General features: G+C 41.5%; 1 protein-coding gene across 1 annotated transcript in view; it reads left to right on the plus strand.

Moving 5' to 3' along the window:
- The first annotated feature begins 876 nt into the window (after nucleotides 1–876).
- Nucleotides 877–19,996, plus strand: part of LOC144693979 (TSC22 domain family protein 2-like) — an 81,085-nt gene continuing 61,965 nt past the window's right edge. Inside the window, 3 exon segments of the mRNA XM_078564263.1 lie at nucleotides 877–1,267; nucleotides 1,270–1,556; nucleotides 1,558–2,811. Coding sequence (XP_078420389.1) covers nucleotides 896–1,267; nucleotides 1,270–1,556; nucleotides 1,558–2,811 — 1,913 coding nt within the window. The 5' untranslated portion in view covers nucleotides 877–895.

Here is a 19,996-nt window from a genome sequence, read left to right on the forward strand (position 1 = left end):
TGGTTTTGGGGGGGGGGGGGGAAGAGAGGGAGGTTCTTTTTTTTTCTTAATGAGAAAGAGGACCTGAGTGAGCTGCCTGCAGCGCTTGTAACTGGAAGAAGATGATGATGATGGTGGTGGTGTGTCGCGGTGACTAATGAGAAGGGAGCTTGGAGTCATCCACACGTTGCTAAAGTGCGACCGTTCCCTGCTGAAGGAGGAAAAGTAAAGCCAGGATAAAGATTGAAGTGCGAGAGGAGGAGGAGGGGGTGGTGTTGGGGTGGGGAGGGGGGGAGAGGAGAGAGAGAAAGAGGAACAAATCATCTTCATATCTCCCTTTTCCAAGGATGTTTCGGTTGTGACCCAAGAGGAGCAGCAGAGATGGTTTGCTTCAGACATTGTTCCCAACTGTGTTAATTCATCTTTTTTGGGGGCGTGTGTGTGTGTCAGACAGAGAGACGGGGTTTGGAAGAGGAAAAGAAAAACCCCTTTACAGAACAATCTACAAACTCTGAAGATTTGACTTTTATTTCCCTAATTCAAAAGAGAACTTTTTATATATATTTTTTTCCCTCTCTCTCTGGCTGGATATTTCCACCCCAACGAGGAGGAGGAGGAGGAGAAGATGGTCTCTGTCAACTGCTGTGAATTATTATAAAACGGGAAAGGAACTGTAGCTGGTGTTTTTAAAAAAGAAAAAAAAAACACACACACACACACAACACCGTACACTTTGTGAACTGAATTGCAAACTACAGACTTGATTATTTTTTATTTCTCCCCTTCCTCCGTGGCGGTGGAGGGAAGAGGAAAAGACGAGAAGGTTGGAGAGAAAAAAAAAGGCTCGACACTTTAAAAAAAAAAGTCTTTTCTCTCATTTATATTTTGGAGTGTGAGAGAGAGAGAAGTGTTCAAAATGCCGGTGAAAAAGAAGAGCGGCTTCCAGATCACCAGCGTGACCACGGCTCAGGTGGCGGCCAGCAGCATCACCGAGGACACCGAGAGCCTGGACGACCCGGACGAGTCCCGCACCGAGGACATCTCCTCGGAGATCTTCGACGTCTCCTCCCGGGCCACGGACTACGAGCACGGCGCCGAGGTCTGCGAGCGCAGCTCCTCGGACGAGACCCTCAACAACGTGGGCGAGGCGGACACCCCCGGGGCCACCTCGCCCAACATACCTCACGACCGGGATGTGGCCGGACAGGCTTTCGGAGGAGGAGGAGGGGGGAGCCGGCTGCCTGCCACCGGCGGCGGAGGAGGGACCCCGGCTGCCCCCGCCGCCGCCGGAACAGCGGGCTGCCCCCGCCGCCGCCGGGAGCCACGCCGCCCCCGTCCACCTCTGGCAGCGGCGCCGCCGCCCCGCTCGCCATGCAGCCGGCGGTGGCTTGCACCTCCCGCTTCAGGGTCATCAAGCTGGACCACGGCTCCGGCGAGCCCTTCCGCAGAGGCCGGTGGACCTGCACCGAGTTCTACGACCGCGACTCGGACGGCACCATCCTGGCCCGGTCCGCCGACAGCATCCGGCACAGCAGCAGCAGCAGCACCAACACCCTGGAGCAGCAGCAGCAGCAGCAGCGGCGACAGGGACAGCGGCCTCGGGGCCACCAACAGCTCGGTCACCCTGCCCTCCGTGCATGGCACCGAGTCCCTGCCAGACGCTTCCCTCAGCGCCACCATCACGCAGTTGGCCCAGACCGACGTGATCGGCCAGCACCCGAGTTTCGCCCAGGGGCAGCAGCAGCAGCCGGCAGGCGGCCTGCCAGTGTCTCAAGCTGCATCCTCGACCCAGATATACAGCACGCCTGCGGCAGCGGGTCAGCAACATCCGTCGCAGGTAAACTTGCAGAGTAGCTTGGGGCAGCTCAGCGTTCTACAGATGAATGGCAAGGCCATTCACACACCTGGTGCATCGATTTCCCAGACCAATTCTCAGCAGACTGCTAACATCCCTGCTCCCCAGCCTCAGCAGTTTCAGTTTTCTCAGACCCAGCTTCCACACTTACTGCCATCTCAGTCCACTATTGCAAACAGTCACACAGAGTATATGCAACATCTGCCGGTCATGCAGGGTCCAGGAGTTATTCAGCCTTCACCGGTTAAAGCAGTTCAGAATACAAGCCTATCTGCGGGTCAGGCAACAAGTCTTGGTCCTTCAATGGTGATGCAATCTTCCGCCAGTGGAGCACAAGTGCCAGCCCAGAGCTGTGATTTGGTCAATCAGGGTGGACAAGGGATACAGAATACTCAGCCAGGCCCTACACCGGGTCTGATTTTGCAGCAACAAAGTTTGGGGTCATCAGGTGTTCAACAACATTTAAACCAACAGCACCAAGCTTCTGGTCTCCAGTCTGGAATGGTTAGTCAGGTGCCTGGGTTGCCCAGTGGATCTCTCAGTGTGGCTGCTGGCATCCAAAATGTGCCAAGTACTGGTGTTTCAAGTGTTCCAACTGGTGTGTCTGCGGTGGGGCCTAGTGCATCTGCCACTTCTGTTACTATGCCAAGTGCTCCAGTAACCATGGTTCAATCACAGTTAAGTACCCAGGCGCTGATAACTGGGAGTCTGATGCAAGGTTCGATCAACTTATCTTCAAACGTGTCGCAGACCAGCCTCTTCCAGATACAGCAAGGTACAGGCCAGCTAGAGGAGAGACGGAATTCGGAGCAGCTTATACCTCAGACATCTCAGTCCAGTGACAGCAAGCCCTCTATGAAGCCTCTTATTCCAGAAATTCTTGGTAACCCTCTGCATTTGCAAGTGTCTAGCCCAATGAACAGCCTCTCAAATTCTGTGTTCTCTATACCTATACAAATCGATGGCGATGAAGACAGGTATGATTTTTTTAGCCTACTGTTTGAATAGACTTTTGCCTTGATAAATTCTGTGCATATACTGGCCATCTGGTATTGAAAATGGTATGCGATTTCTAACTTTTCATTTCTTACTCCTTTCTCAAAAGTGGCAGCTTGTGCTGGGATGTGGTTTCACAGGTACCAGCACCCTCTGTTGCCTTACTAAGCAGGAGTTCACGTGACCTTGAACAGTAAGTGTAGGTGGGTTTATTGGACACTGGGAGCCATCACAGCTGAGCCTAATCATGTCTCTGTGTGTACTTTCCAGCATGGATCACTAAATAGCATGCAGAAGTGGGAACAATATTTTCCCCCATGGCAGGGGGGCTGGAGCAAATTTACTAACTTCTTTGCTGCCACCCTATTGACACAGCAAAGACAAGGGATCAAAGATAACTAATTTGAAATGAACTAACAGCTTTTGTGTATGTGTTGATTGAAGAGACATCCAGGAAATTGATTATGACAACGAACCTTGCCTAATGACCCACCTTTTGGGACTGACATCAGATGGCCTGTATGAGCAGGTGGTAGCCTTTTACAAGAGCCATGGTGAAATCTTCCATTTATGGTTTGAAATTGCATTTGAGTGATTAGTTGATGCATTACCTCCCTTTTTAAAAGCTTGTTTCACTGGAAAAAGCATCAACTGTAATAAAAATGCACAATTAATCCATATGTTTGCATTGTGGATTAATATATTATGTTTAGATTTTGAGAAAAATGAAAGCTTTTTTAGTACCAGTATTAATATAATTAAGGCAAATTCAATCTTATTGCTTCCTTTAAATTATGTTCATATTGTTACATTTCATAATTAAATCTAAATTAAAGTTTTCCCAGCCCTAATTGTTGTGTGTATATATACAGTAATATGTCCAGCTAATTGAACAGCCCGGTATTAAACTAACCAGTTACCAAATCTCCAAACGGTTAAAAGTTTAGAAACATTTTTTAAGTCAGCCCTAACAGCACCTATGAAGTGCTTTTTCCAACTGATTTAACAACCCAGTAATTTAATTCACAATCTGCTATTTTAATTCCTTTATACTCAGCTGAATTTGAGGAGTCATAATATATTGATTTTGGTATATTTGAAATTTTTCCTTTAGGCCTCTTATTGGATATCAGTGTCCATTAATTTTCTCAATGCAGATTTGCTGCAGGAAAATACTAAATCCACAGTAATTATCCATATGTTATGATTTTAAGATTAATGCTGTAGGGTTTTTGTTGGTATAACTGTATCATGTAAAATTAGACTTGAGAAATTTCCTTTTTATTGCGGGGGGAAGTTCACTTTATTAAAAAGGTTCCTTCATTATGGAATGGCAAAAATGCAGATGGTTAGGTGGTTTTTGACATGATATAACCATTGATTATTCTAGAAACCTTTGTAATACCAAGAAATCAGGAGTTGAATGGTATTCCTTTTTCATTGCTTACATTTGATTCGTTGTCTACTACATAAAAGTTCACAATGTGTAGAAGATCAGATGATTTTTATATGACCAATTTACACAAGACTATGTTGGTGTTTTCAAGTAAGGTTTTTTGTTCTCCTTGAGCTTTAGGCCCAAGGGCATATACCTATATGCTCCATATTTGTGCTCTAAGGCACGTTATAACAAGGTATGTAAGTGGTGATATTTCAATTAATTGCTACTTGGTAGTAATCGTTCCTAATTTAGTTATGGCCCAGAAATACAATTGGTGGCTTTTAAAGATTAAATTAAAAAGATAGATTTTTAGCAAGAAGACACTTTGACCAGCATAAGTGGAAAATCAGAATTGAATGGAATTTTGCATATTTAGAGTTATCGTTGCTGTGGGGTTTTCTTTGACCACAGTATGCAAAGAGTATAATATTTCATTTTTTCTAGCCATTAATGGACTGCCAGTTTGTTGGGTTAACAGCTGTGGTTATTTTTTGTGCATTCAAATGAGTTATTCACTTTTTGCACCACTGGTGGTGTATGTGTAGAGAAATGTGGCATGATTTTAACAGGTCTCCCCAAAGTGTAACCAGCAAACTGTGTGGGTTAGCAACAGTATTATTTCCACTGAATAAAATTGTATCCCAAGTACTAGATCTGATTCAGAGCAGAGTGAACCAGAGAACAGCTGACTTTAGTTGGAGCAGCCTCCTAGCGTGCCAAAATAAGTAATGGGTATTGAATATGGTAAATGAAAAGAATTGTTAATAATTGGTCTATGATCACATACTGCTGTCATTGAAAAGGCAGTCAGTGTTGCAGTCAACTTAATTTTGCTCAATTGTATGCTTACATGTATTGGAAGAAAATAACTGAAGCATCTTTTCTGATTAGGGTGCAACTTGTGCTGTTTTTAACTCCTTTCAGTAACCATTTCATTTTAAATCTTCAACCAATTTAGTGCTTCTTAAGTGCAACCGCTACTTTAAAGCTGAGAAACCACTAGCTGACTGCAAAAGAGCTCTCCAATTAACTTGTTGATTATTCAGACTCCTTAAAAATATATCCTCAAGACCAGCATTGTGTTCTGTGTTCACGTGGGTGTGAGTTGATTGCAGCATTGTCCCAGGACTCCTAATTCAATTGTGACAGTTTGGTCTTTATGCTGCAGTAGAGTTTTTGCTAGTTATTCCAATAGAAATTGTGCCAGTACTTGTATTCTGTTGTTCAAAGAACCCCCAGTACATAGGAACATCAGAGATAGTGTTAAGCCATTCAACTCCTCGAGCCTGCTCCACCATTAAACAAGATCATGGCTGATCTACCTCAGCTACATCTTCCTGAATGATCCCCATACCCCTTGAACCTCTTAGTGCCTAAAAATCTGTTGATCTCTGACTTGAATATACTCAACGACTGCTATTTGCAGCTTTCTGTTGTAGAAAATTCCAAAGGTTCACAGCCCTTTGAGTGAAGAAATATCTGCTTATCTCAGTCCAAAGTGGCTTATTCTGAGACTGTGACACCTAGTTCTGGGCTCCCCAGTCCTGGGAAACATCCTCTTGACATCTACCTTGTCAAGCCAAAAGAATTTCATACGTTCTCAATGAGATCACCTGTAACTCTTCTTAATGCTAGGAAACATGGGCCTAGTCTATTAAATAATAAACGAGCCCAATATTGGAGAACTTTTACAGATCAGTGGGATACTTTGAAATTAGATACCAAGCATGTTCCAGAACTTTGACCAGTGGAATTTTTGACCCCTTCATCTGATATCTCTAGGTAAAGTGGAGACTTTGGATGTATATGCTAGAAATTGTTTTAAATAACTTACCTGACTGTATAGTTTTATATAGTTAAGAAGTAGTTTAAAGCTCAAACTACATCAAATCTACAACTGTCCAATTTATTGAAACAATCTACAGACCTTTGGGTTGATTAGTAATAGACTTGTGTAATGCAACTGAAACTGGATGAATGATGGTGGTAAAAGGGTATTTTTTGATCTCTTAGTAGTGTGTTACCATAGGTTATTTTTATGTGTGAGGTGGGTGATGGAGGGGAGAGAGGAACTTGAACTCATGTGTAATTTACTGATTGGGGGATTGCTTTGCAATGCTATTGTGGGACAGCATTTTTGGATAAGATGCTGTGTTTCTGTTTGTGAAGAACAGAGATTGTGTGGTGCTAGTCTCCAAGGCAGGAAGTAACACCATATCTTGGCTAAATATTTCTCAACGCTCCTGTTTCTGAAGTAGGGCCAACCACAGGTACAGTAGAATCGAAGTTATGGGGAAGTTAGGTATTGGCTATGCTTTAAGTGGGTGGAGGGCAGGTGGGGGGTGAGGTTTGTGTAGAATGTCACTGTTACTTTTTTTTGGGTGGGGGGGAATGGAAGATATGCTAATTTTAAAGGGAAGCTTTCAAAATTTGTATTCAAATATAATTCATTGCATTAAAAGGTCATAATTCCATGTAGATGTTCAGTTATGTGTACTGCATTTCACTGCATGTGAACTGTGTATTTCAATTGTGAATGTTTGGACTCTTCTTTTAAGTGCCAACTGATAGCAGCAGCTAGCCATATGGGAATGAAGACATAGTACAGATAATTTTCCAGAGATAGCTAACCCCTGTGAACTCTCTGGGCTGCATTCCAGAATCACAGTGAATGATTGCAATTATGAACCCTGCACTGCAGCAAATGGAGCACTGGAGCCCTGTGCCCTATGCATATCCTTCAGTTAAATGTAATTGAGGGGAGTAGCTTGTATTTATTGCCACTAATAAAGCGCAGAATACATTGCCATTATAGTTGCTGACCATCTCTAATAGCGAAGAGGATGTTTATAATTCTTTTTTATGAGTAGATGAGTTGCTAGTGTTGTAACCTGATATCTGGTAGTTAGGAGTCTTCAGAAGGAATGTAAACATTAGTGTGTAACTCCTCTGCAAATAATCCGCAGTTAAGCTTGGGTGCCCCAGGAAGTTTTGTCCATTTCACTTTGTGGCTTCCTTTTTCTCCGCCTATTGCAAAGGAAGTCTCATGGTTGTACGTGCTGCTTTTGGTTGTGTCTTGTTTGATCATACCTTACGGTCAGTTACTTGGTAGTACAGAACTTGAAGAGAGACTTGCCGCCGAAGCTTTTCGTCTTGCAACTCATTGGGACATTTAGGATTCTTGCGTTTGCTCTGGTGAGTGAAAGACCAAAAGCTTTGACAATATATCTCACTTTTAAACAGCTTTTAGTCAATATGTTGGCTATTTCATATGTAAATCTTGGAATCGCTCCTTTCTCAGTCTATCTGCCCCCCCACCCCGCCCAGTTGTCCAGTTTTCTCCCCTGCTCCCCCCCCGCTCAAGGTCCAAACTCGTGCTGTTGTACTGTTAGTCCAGTGATATCTCTCCTAATTGATGGATGTTGGTTGGCTGTTCTACAAGTAGCATCATACATGAGTCTGATCCACCCTTGTCAAACAGCCAGTCTATTTTATTTCAACGTTGAAAGTTTCCAGACAACAGTTTCATAATTGATTGGCTCAGTTCAACTTGATACTTTAGGCAACTTAAGTGTTGTCTGGTTCTGCAGGTTGAGCTGCCTTCAGTGTTTGACTAGATCTTGGATAGTAAAATCAAGAAAAATGTGGAGCATATCCTGTTAAATGTGTATGTGCAACATTCTGTGAAGGATATAGAAATCTTTATAATTTGTGTAGCTAAAGTTCATCAATGAATTGACCAATTAACTGTTTCTTCAGAATGTATTATTTTCTTTGTTAGAATTGACTAATATTGTGTCCCATCTCAAGCCAAGAACGATAGATTGTTCTTTACAGATAATAATGGCATTGGATTTTTAGAAATGTATGTTGATGGGTATCGCTTTGACCAATAGAAGTGTTTTTCTGCCTACTTCATATTGTCAGTTAATACAGTAAATGTATTTTTGCACTAAAAAAAATGGCATGACATACAATTGCCCTGTGTATCAGTCTATGGTGTGACTGCTGAGCACACTTAAAAAAAAAAGTTCACTTGTTTGCAGTTGCTTTTTTTAACTCCTCTGATCACATCAGTTCTCTGTTTAGAAGTGATACCTTTCTTCAAAAGTCTCACAATGCTTCCAAGTGTACCAAAAAAACTGACTTTGAAAGGAATATAAAGCTGAGAAGAGAGACATGTTGCTAAAGCTCTTCACTTTGCACTCGTCAGGACAAATACAAGAAAGGCATATTTCAAATGATCACATCAATTTATATTACTGGTGAAAAATGCTGTCAAGCTGACTCTGGCCAAGGCGTTGTCATGCAGACAGCAGCAGGGAGCTATAGGCTTCCCATGCTTCTGGAGAATTCAAAAATGGCATGCAAGGTTTGAACATACTCCTTTTGTTTGCAGAGAATGGGTCCCTACGTATGAATGTATGCAGTTTCTAGCAAGCATAAATGAACCACATTATAAGCTCAACTGGTTACCTTACAATGGTTGTTAGTGTAGCTATTAGCGCACTTGGGAGTTTTCAGCAAGTACTGTCCAGTCGCAAAATCACATCTAACAGATGTTTTGTACAGCTGGTTGAGTATGGTGTGTACTCTGCCTATTACGAATACCTGGAGGACTATGTTGTTTGAGGCTAATCCCAGTTGACCCGCCAATCGTCAGTACCCTTTTCTCCTATAGTATGAATTGTTGTGATTTTTTGAAATTTTGCATTCTTGCATTTGTCCTGCTGAGTTTAAGATGAAAGCTTTTGGAAACATGTCTCTCTTTTCAGCAATATTCAAGTTCTGTACTACCAAGTGACTGAATATAAAGCTGCTTTTAGAGACCATGGCATGGGGACAGAGCTATTCCTATAGGACTGCGGTTTTGATTTAAAGCAGTCAAATTTTGTTCTGCCTCAATGTGTACTAGTAGATCTCCTGTGGCATTGAGCATGGGCAGTTTGGGTGTATCTCCTATGATGCCAACATGGCTTTTTTTCCAAGTCTTGCAGCTGTTTGGTTGCTCATCAGATTAAATGGGTATTGGAGCCCTTTGGGCGAAATGAGAGCCTGTGAAGGGGAGATAACAAATTTTATGCTTTGCTTGTAAAGCACTTTTTGGGGCTCTGGAGATTTCACCCAGGTGTATTTCATCCCTCTGTCTAGGAGGCACCTGGCACACATGGCTGCAGAAAATAAAAACATAAAATAGACAAAAGAACAATGTCAAGCTGTAAAAGGTTGCTTAGGAAAGGTGATTCAAAAGTTGGCTTTAAGTAGGATTTTAAGGTTTGGAGAGAGGTAGGTGGCTTTCGGGAGGGGGTTCCAGACAGTAGGGATGAGAGCTCTTCCACTAATGGTTGGATGAAGTGAAGATGGAATGCACAAAAAGCCAGAGTTGGCACAGAAGGGCATGGGATAGGCTTTAAGAATGTAGGAGGGTTCCAGAGATGGGGTGGTTCAAATCCATTGAGAGATTTGAAGGCAAAGAGTTCAAATTTAGTGCAGAGACTTTATGCCATTGTAGGTCAGTGAGGGGGAGGGGTGGTGTGGGCAAGTTTAAAAATAACTGCAGCGAAGGATTTTGTGTATTTTAAGAGAATCACTGCTGGAGTAAAATGTACTAATTAAGCTGACTGTGCTGCATCCAAACATATATGAATGAGGACGTACCAGTGCTAGACAGGATGACAGCGGATTGCTTCCATTACCTCCATGGCAGTGCAGGGATTTTGCTGATCTTTTAAACCTTGACAATAACCATTTGAAAACTGCTCCTTTCCAGAATTGATTGGTAACAGAAACTGGCTTAAATAAGTTATGGCTGCACTGTACAGGGGGGAGTTGGGGACAGTGGAACAATCTGAAACATTGGCATCAACTTTTCAGTTGTAAATTCACAAATTATTTACAACTTAATTGCATATTTTGGGATTGAGATGGTCTAAACTCGGAACAATGCTTTAAAAAGCACTCCCACATTGCACCCTTACTGGGCTCACCAAACCCATTACATTTGGGAGCACTTCATTCTCCTTTTTAAAAAAAGGATAAGATTGTACAATGCTCATGTTTGTACATTGCTGCTTACACCTGAATCTGGCCAGCATGATCAGCTTTCAGATAGATTGCACCAGTCATACTGATTTTGTATGTGGAAGAAGATAAATTAAACTTCTGCATTAACTCCTGCAGTGAATAAGACATTGAAGCAATCTTAATGTGAATTATTTTGTTCCTGCCTTTAGTAAATGATTTGAGTGTGTTTTAAACTAACTGTACTGAAACCCTTAAGCTTTTAGCTGAAGACAATTGCCAAAAGTTGTTTTGATTGCAAATTGATCTATTTTGGTTTGTTCATTGAAAACAGCAGTTCCTGGGTATAAGGATGCTGGAAATACTCAGCAGGTCTGGCAGCATCTGTGGAGAGAAAAACAGAGTTAACATTTCAAGTCTGTGACCTTTCTTCAGAACAGAGACAGTTAATAAGGGAGGAGATGTGGCCGTGAAAGCAATCTTTGATAGATAAACTGGTCAAACACAAGAAAGGAAATAGAAAGTAATAAAAGTGAATAAGGTAAAAGAGACAAATGTAAAACCTGTCAGGGAGAAAGGCAGAACTTCTTCAAGTTGGGCATTCCTGGAATAGAATTGGCAGTGAATCAAACACCAATACAGAAGCAAAGTACTGCAGATGATGGGCATCTGATTAACAACAGAAAATGCTGGAAATACTCAGCAGGTCAGGCAGCATCTGTGGAGAGAGAAACAGCTCATCTTTCAGGTCCATGACCTTTCATCAGATCAGTTCTTCAGGCATAGTTGCTTCATGCAACTTATAAGATTGTATCTAGCTGCAAGTTTTGATATTTGCCGCTAAAGAAATCTTCTGTGTCAGGCAAACTTGAAACTGACCTTCTAGCAGAATGGAGTGCCTCCATTTTGCTGCAGGTTTTGTTTGAAACATTTCTCTTGCATAATGTAGTAATAATTTGTAATTTAGGGCTTAATAGGGCCTAAGCAATTGTCCCTTCGCCCAGAGATTGAGATCAGTTGTACTCCGCTTAGTCCTTATAGGATAGTGATTGAACCTAGTACTTCCCCGATCTTTGTAACTTGGTAGTGTACCATATTGTCTTGTTCACTTACCCATTCAGCCATCAGGATATTTAATGAAGCCACATTTGATGGAGCATTTCAACAGAATCGCAACCTTAGAATTTAGCATCATTATTGGGCTGCCAATGCAATAGACTTTCAAAATAAAAGATGTCTATAGAAGCAGCTTATCATATGTACAGTCCCATGGGCTAACATCGAAACATTCAATTGTCTAGATGACCAGTTGCACTTAAACAATTAGTTTGAGTCTGGTTGACCACTGCAAATTCTGAGCTCTGCAAAATGAGTGCGTGGAAAGTATAGTGCAGAATTATCTGCAGGACAATTTTTGTATCAAGTTGTGTAAGAAAAATGCATTTGTTTCTAAGTTGGCTTCTTGGAAGTATTTATTTTCAGAATTGCCCAGATCCTAGGAAAACAGCAAGGTTTCATTGTGTGAGAGCAGTTTAAATGAGCTTATGAGTTTGGATTTCTTCAAGTTGAAAGTGAAATATCTGATTGAACAACTATGCAGTTTGTTTTATTGAACTTTTAAAATCATTGACATGTTTACGGACTGACTGCCTTTTTTCCTGTGGGTATTTTTTTCAATATCTATAAATATTTTTGTGATTCTTCACTGTGGCATCCTAACCATCTATGTATAGAACAATCAATCTGACAATTCTTTGATTTTTTAAAAAAACTTTTATCTTCTGTATTAAAGACTTTTATGAGTGAAATGTTGCCGGGAATTGGATCATCCATCAATATACAATTTAGAAGAATCAAAGTGCAGAATTTAAATCAAATGAACTGCGGCGTTTGTCAGAAGGTTTGATTTTGAAGTATATTTGAGTTTTTTTTTGCCCTCAATTGAATGCAAGCAGGTTGTCAGTTGACTAGATTTTAACAGGCTCTTATTTTCCTTTCTCATTTAGTAGTTATTACTTGATACAGCTTTTTGATGGTTGCTGTGGAAAGAGTAAAATAGCTTAGTTTGAGATGAGGTTGCTTTACTGGAATTGTGTGTTTGCAGATGCTAGATGTCTTTACAATTGCAAATGCTCTTAGTTTCCAAAGGTAAAAACAAATTGATAAATGTTCTTTATTTCCCATTTGGGTTAAATTGAAAAATATAAAAGAGCTTGAGAGATGTTTGTATAACCCGCTCGGCACCGGAGCCCTGGTAGGGGCGAGTGGTTGGCAAGATGTATCATTGCAATGTGATTTTTCAAAAAATATTTTTAAATGGATATTGTGCTGCAACTGTAGTTATTTGATCATATCACACCTGAGGGCAGGGCCCAGCATTGGCCAACAAGATCCAAGCAAAGCATTTCGGGCCTAGAGGTTGTACAGAGGAGAACCCTGCAAATGATTCCTAGTCATATGATTTTATAAAAATACGACAAAAACTTTGGATGTTTGATATATGAAAGTGGGTGGCTAGAATTTAAAGTGGTTGGCTAGTTTTTAAAGGCACATCTGAGATTAAAAGCAGATTTCCGGCTGGTGTTGGTTGTTCTTGAAAAGGGTAATTCACGCTTGGAATTGACTCAATTTTAGGTAACGAAGTCAATTTGGATGCTATGATTTGAGAGACTAGGATTTTCTAAAGCCTCCCTTATCCATTGTTATCTTGTGGAACTTTGTGATAATGTCTGAGTGGGAGATTAATCAGTTGATTCAAGGTTTTCTCATGCTCTGCAGTACTTGCTGTCCTCAGCCTCCCAGTTTCATCTGCAATGCAGCGCAAACTCTGTTTCTGGCTGTATTTTTGTTGTTGTTTAAAGCTGGTCGTCTTTTTTTTCAAAGAGGACTCGATTTAATTTTTGATATTGGTTGTACACTGTTTTAATAAAGGTACTGATAGGTTTTTTTTTCCCAATCTTGCACATGTGTATTCCAGTACAGGGATGATTCTTAAAGAGTATTCTTGCCACCAATGAAATATCAAACAATTGCATAAAAAAGGAACATATTTTAACATTACCTTTGTTTCCATCACCCATTAAAATGTTTTGGCTGCATTGAATGAGGTGAAATTTGAGCCCAGCAGTGCGAAAAATCAGAATTGATGTATCTAGTTGAATTGATGTATGTAAGTCTGGATTGATGACTACCTCTGGACATTGATTCACCCTTATTTCACAATGCATCACAGTAAATCTTTGTTCCACCCCACTCCCAAATTAAGTCACCAATATTCGACAAAAGATGATGTATTCCACTTTAATTGAAAATATATTCAACAAAAGCTTGATTAATTATGCAGGAAACCTCCATAGTCTGGTGCGTTTCTTTCTCTCTTCCCTGCGCCACCTTGTTTTACTCCCACAAGGGGAAATAAAATAACACACAAAGATCGGAGGCCCTTTAGACATGCAGAAAACAGGCCCTGAGAGGTTGCTGATCAGTTTTTCGATCTTTCGCTGGACCTACTCAGATGCTGTAGCTAAGACCATGAATTCAAACTGGTAGGAATGTTGGGCACAAATATGCACTTTATCCTTCTGTGTCATTGTTTGAACCCCATTGTATTAAAACACAGTTTATTTCTATTAATAGGAAAATTTTGTTATGATGGTATCTAACAGGTTCGGTATATTTTGTTTTTAACCCAGATATTTCCTACAGAATCTGTACATTTGTTTTTCTCTGAATCTTTAGATCCGTGAGCAGTTTGTTTCTCAAGTTAGTTATTAATGGTGATTTAAAGTGGACCTGTTTTTTTTAATTCATTCATGGGATGTGGGCATCGCTGGCTAGGCTGGCATTTATTATTGCCCATCCTTATTTGCCCTTGAGCAGATGGTGGTGAGCTGCCTTCTTGAACCATTGCAGCCCATGTGGTGTAGATACAGCCACAGTGCTGCTAAGGAGGAAGTTCCAGGATTTTGACCCAGCGACAATGAAGGAACGGCAATATATTTCCAAGTCAGGGTGGTGTGTGGCTTAGAGGGGAAGTTCCAGGTGGTGGTGTTCCCATGTGTCTGCTGCCCTTCTAGGTGGTAGTGGTCGCCAGTTTTGAAGGTGCTGTCTAAGGAGCCTTTGATGAGTTCCTGCAATGAACCTTGTAGATAGTACACACTGCTGCTGCTGTGCATCAATGGTGGAGGGAGTATATGTTTGTGGATGGGATGCCAATCAAGTGGGCTGCTTTGTCATGGATGGTGTTGAGTTTCTCAAGTATTTTTGGAACTACACCTATGGAGGCAAGTGGAGAGTATTCCATCACACTCCTGACTTGTGCCTTGTAGATGGTGGACAAGCTTTGGGGAGTCAAGAGGTGGGTTACTCGCCGCAGAGGACTCCTAGCCTCTGACCTGCTCTTGTAGCCACAGTATTTATATTGCTAGTCCAGTTCAGTATCTGGTCAATGGTAACCCCAAGGAATTTGATAGTGGGGGAATGAGTGATGGTAATGCCATTGAATGTCAAGAGGCAATGGTGAGGTTCTCTCTTGTTGGAGATGGTCATTGCCCAGCACTTGTGTGGTGCGAATGCGAATGCCACTTGTCAGCCCAAACCTGGATATTGTCCATGTCTTGCTGCTTCAGTATCTGAGGAGTCACGAATGGTGCTGAACATTGTGCAATCATCAGCGAACCTCTCCACTTCTGACCTTATGATAGAAGGAAGGCCATGGATGAAGCAGCTGAAGATGGTTGGGCCTAGGACATCTTTACATTCTTTGTGTAACTGCTTTCTCAGTTTGATTTAGCTGAGTAGTTCGAGTTTAACTAGTGCACAAACTTCTCTAGGTGAAATGCTGTAGAAATTTTAAAAGAAGCCCTTGCATTTATATAATGGCTTCTCACATTGCTCAAATTTCTCAAGTCACTTTGCGTACAGTGAATTGCTTTACATTGAGATAAATGACCGATCTGTTTTCGTGTTGTTTATTGAGAGGATAATGTTAGCCTTGAGAGAACTCCTAGCTCTTGAATAAATGTTTAGCTTTAACTTCTAAATAAATGCCATTACATCCACTTGAATGGGTAGACAGGACCTCTGTTTAATGTTTTAATTTCTGTTTGAATCACTTTGGTCCGTCTTCCATCTTTCTCATAACACTAAGATTGCCTTGACCAAAGTCATAAATGACATCCAAAATCTCAAGAACATAATTGTAACTGTAGCTGCACTGCATTATCTCTTGTTCTTTTTGACTCCACTGTAGAATTTGATCCAGTTGATTTTCCATTCTTACTCCATTGTTGCTCTTCCTTTGTCCAGCTCTGTGGAACTGCTCACACCTGCCTGTATGTAGCCAATGCATAAACAGTGACTTTTCACATCAGGCCTGTACCACCCTCTCAAGTTGCTCAGGGATTTGTTCTTGTCCTTACCCCTCCCCAGTCTTTCTTGTCTACATGCTGCTAATACTTGGTGACATTACTCAATAGATACGTGTTTCTATTACATGCTGTTGACAACCACCTCTCGCTCTCCATCACCACCTTCAGACACTTGCATGCTTTTCCCTATCTGTCGGACATTAAGTTATGAATGAGCTAAAAGCTCCTCCAACTGAACATTGGGAAAACTAACTATTTTCTTTTAAGAATATCCTTTGTACATTTTACATTGAAATATGTATTGCTCTCTGAATTTAAACTAATCTTCATGGACCATTGTGCCTCTGCATCAGAAAGTTGTGGGTTCAAGTTCCACTCCAGGATCAAAAATCAAGGCTGACACTCCATCGTCATACTGAGGGAGTGCTGCACTGTCAGAGATGGTGTCTTTCGGATGAGACTTTAAGGCAAGGCCCCCTCAGGTGGATGTAAAAGATTCCATGGAACTATTTTGAAGTGGAGGGGTGAAGTTATCACTGGTGTCCTGACTAATGATTATCTCTCAATCAGAATCACAAAAACAGATTATCTGGCCATTATCCTTTTGCTGTTTATGGAAGAATGTGTGCAAATTGTCTGCTGCATATCCTACATTACAATAGTGACAACACTCCAATTAAAGTACTTAATTGGCTGTAAAACACTTTGGCTATGAAAGGTGCTATGCAAATTCAAGTCTTTCTTTTATTTCATTTTAAAGTTGCTCTGTTTACCCAATTCCGTTTATAAATTGGATTTTAACCGGGATGTTTTGTGTTCTTTTGGAAAATAATGGGAGGGGATATGCTATTGTCTTTTACCAAATAAACATTAAACTTTAATGTGAAACAAAAACAGAAAATGCTGGAAAAACTCAGCAGGTCTAACATCATCTGTGGAGAGAAAGACAGAGCTAACGTTTCAAATCCGTATGACTCTTCTTCAGAGCTATGAACTTTAATGTACCTGAATAGCAATAACATGTTCTACAAAAGCCAAACTAAAATTCAGTGAGGTTTTTGAACTGTGACGTACATTTTGGCTAGGACATTGTTGTCCTAGGGCATCTATGAATGACCATGGCTAGCACCTCCAGTGTATTTTTGGGAGTGGGGTGTAGCAGAGAGCCATTCCAGTGTCAATGTTATGGGGTCAATACTAGGATCCTGTCCACCATCTACAAGGCACAAGTCAGGAGTGTGATGGAATACCCCCAACTTGCCTGGTTGAGTGCAGCTCCCACAACACTCAAGAAGCTTGACACTACCCAGGACAAAGCAGCCCCCTTGATTGGCACCACATCCACAAACATTCACACCCTCCACCACCGACACACAGTAGCAGCAGTGTGTATCATTTACAAGATGCACTGCAGGAATTTACCAAGGCTTCTTGGATAGCACCTTCCAAACCCACAACCAGTACCATCTAGAAGGACAGGACAGCAGATAGATGGGAACATCACCACCTGGAAGTCCCCCCACCCCAAGTCGCTCACCATCCTGACTTGGAAATATATCGTCGTTCACTGTCACTGGGTCAACATTCTGTAACTCCCTCCCTAACAACACTGTGGGTGTACCTACACCACATGGACTGCAGCGGTTCAAAAAGGCAGCTCACCACCACCTTCTCAATGGCAACTAGGGATGGGCAATAAATGCTGGCCCGGCCAGCGAAGCCCACATTCCGTGAATGAATTTTTAAAAAAGTTCCATTGCTAGATGGAATGGATAGAAAGTTGTGTTTCATTTTCTCTTGTTCCTCTGTTCTATACACTAATTCCAACACTAAAGCTTTATGTCTCTGCAAAGTAAGCAGTAGCGCACATTATAAGAAACCTTTTGGACAAATCTAAAACTTTTGATGGCTCTTATTGATGCGGATGCAGACAAAAAATGTCTTACTGATTTATAGATCATAAACTTGGGAGAAACAGAAGAATCTATGAGAAATATATAGGATAGAAAAAGGAAGTTGAGTATAAGAAATAAAATTGAAACTTAAAAGACATGAAGGTATGAGGGAAATAGTTAATGGGATGAGCAGAATTAATGTAGCTTATAAATATATTGCTGTTTAGGGTTAATTTCAGTAATAAAGTCAATTTGATGCAAATAGTTTAGTGTTTCATACTGCATGAACTGAAAATCTACAATAATGTCTGACCCGGGAAGACTTTCATTCCCCTGGGCCTCCCAGCAATCAAAGCACTGTGTTTATATTTTAAGTATGTAGGCAGAATTTGAATTACTCACTGGGCTTTACCACACTAGAAATTTCCTCCGGTACTTCCTCCCCCCCTCTGAACTCTGACTAAGAACCTTCTCAGCGAGCATTTTTGGCATATCTGTAGGGTTGAAAGTGGCGTTAGAGGGGCAAAGCAAGGGTTAGTGGGGAAATAAAAGAAAGGGTTTTGTATTGCTGATAAAAGGAGACATGTCTAAGCTTTTCATCTTACACTCATCAGGACACTTGCAAGAATACCAATATAAGGGGAAAACAACAATTTATACTGTATGTGAAGAGTGCTGATTGATTGGCAAGTGGCGTTGCCATGTGGAGAGCACCACTGATGGTGACTGACAGTTAACTGCCAAGCATTATTTGAAATTTAAATCAAGCAGCTTGGCCCTGATTGGCCAAAGCATTGATCTGAGCAATGAGTCAGCAAATGGCCGTCACTTATTTTGTTTAGCTGACAAAGAACAGGGCTCTCCGTATTAATATATGTAGCTTCCAAAACACACACATGCGCCACACTGTGAGCCCAACTAACGATCTTAAATTTGGTTGTCAGCGTAATTCATAGCATGCTGAGGATTATTAAGCAAATTTCCAATTGTAGCATCACATCTAACGTTGGACACTGTGTTTTGAATTTTGAAACGGGCTGGTTGTGTACAGTCTGTACCCTGTCCATTGCAAACAGCGGCTGGGACATGCTATTTGATATGATCCGTCAGCCTTTGGGACGTACGGCGTACATAACCTAGCATCACACTGGCACTGAAATTCATATACCCTTACTCATTTGTGTGATAGGCCGAACGTCTTTTAGGCTTGACAGCAGTATTCTGTTAGTGGCAAATACCACTCGTGTTGCTACTGCATAGTAGCAGCATGAAACAGCTAGCTTCACCTGTTGCACAAGTTTTTGAGGTACCTTGCCCTTCCAGAGTCATCTGAGGTAGACTGGGCACTTTTCAGGGCCAAAAATGATAGTCTTAGGCCCGTTCATGAGCTTGCGTGATATACAGCGTGAAGTGATCTGATCAGGGTAGCCATTATCCTGCAGTGGTGCCTTCTCCATGGCAGCAACACTTGCCAACCAATCAGCATTCTCTTCACGTACAGTATAAATTGTCGTCTTCTCCTCACATTGACATTCTTGAAAGTGTCCTGATGAGTGCCAAACAAAAAGCTTAGACGTGTCTCTTTTTTCAGCAACTCTCAAATTCTGTACTACCAAATGGTTTTGTTGTCTTTTCTTGCAATTTTTTTTTAAAAATTGGATTTTGTGCTTTTTATGCCTTCACAACACTGCCTGGATTCTACAGCTCCTGTGTGTAGATTTCCTACACACAGGCACTCATGAAGTGCCTTGGGTAGGTAATGCCACATGGTGAGCTTTCCTTTCTTAATCTTGATATCAGATGTCAAATTGAGTTTGGCATGCCTTGAATATTTCACATAAGCTTCCCTTGGTTGATCAGATAGTAAAGCTAGTAAGTAACTGAACCCTACAGAGAAAGAATGTGCAAGGTTATGGGGATACATTGAGGGAGTGGGATTAGGTAGATTGCTCTTTCAGCGAGCCAGTGCAGACTGGATGGGCCAAATGGCCTCCTCATGCACCGTAAAGATTCTTGTGAACTAAGCGAGGCTACTTTGTTTATCCTGCTTTGGCTGATCTCAGTCAGGGCAATGACAGGATGCCTCAGTCATCCCCTGCTCACCCTTAGTTGACAAGTTGACCAGATTTCCAGCTGGTACTTGCTATTCAGAGAGTCCAGTTGTAAGTAGATGTGTTTGGTCTCATCCGTGGTGCACCTCTCCCCACCTTTTTCTCACTCACACTCACACACACACACACACACACACCCCCCCCATAGAACTGTCCTCTCTTTCAGGTGAGAGACTGAGACAATTGGTTCAGAAAGCAAGGTAAGTTAAGATAAAACTCAGTTGAATTCTGCATAACAAAGCAAATGACTTCATTTTGAAGGCTCTGTATTTTAAAGTGATTGTATTTCTATTTCTTTGTCCCAAATTATACCCAAACTAGCTCAAAAA

Source organism: Cetorhinus maximus, chromosome 19 (genome assembly GCF_964194155.1).
Source record: "Cetorhinus maximus chromosome 19, sCetMax3.hap1.1, whole genome shotgun sequence".
NCBI classification, from domain to species: Eukaryota; Metazoa; Chordata; class Chondrichthyes; order Lamniformes; family Cetorhinidae; genus Cetorhinus; species Cetorhinus maximus.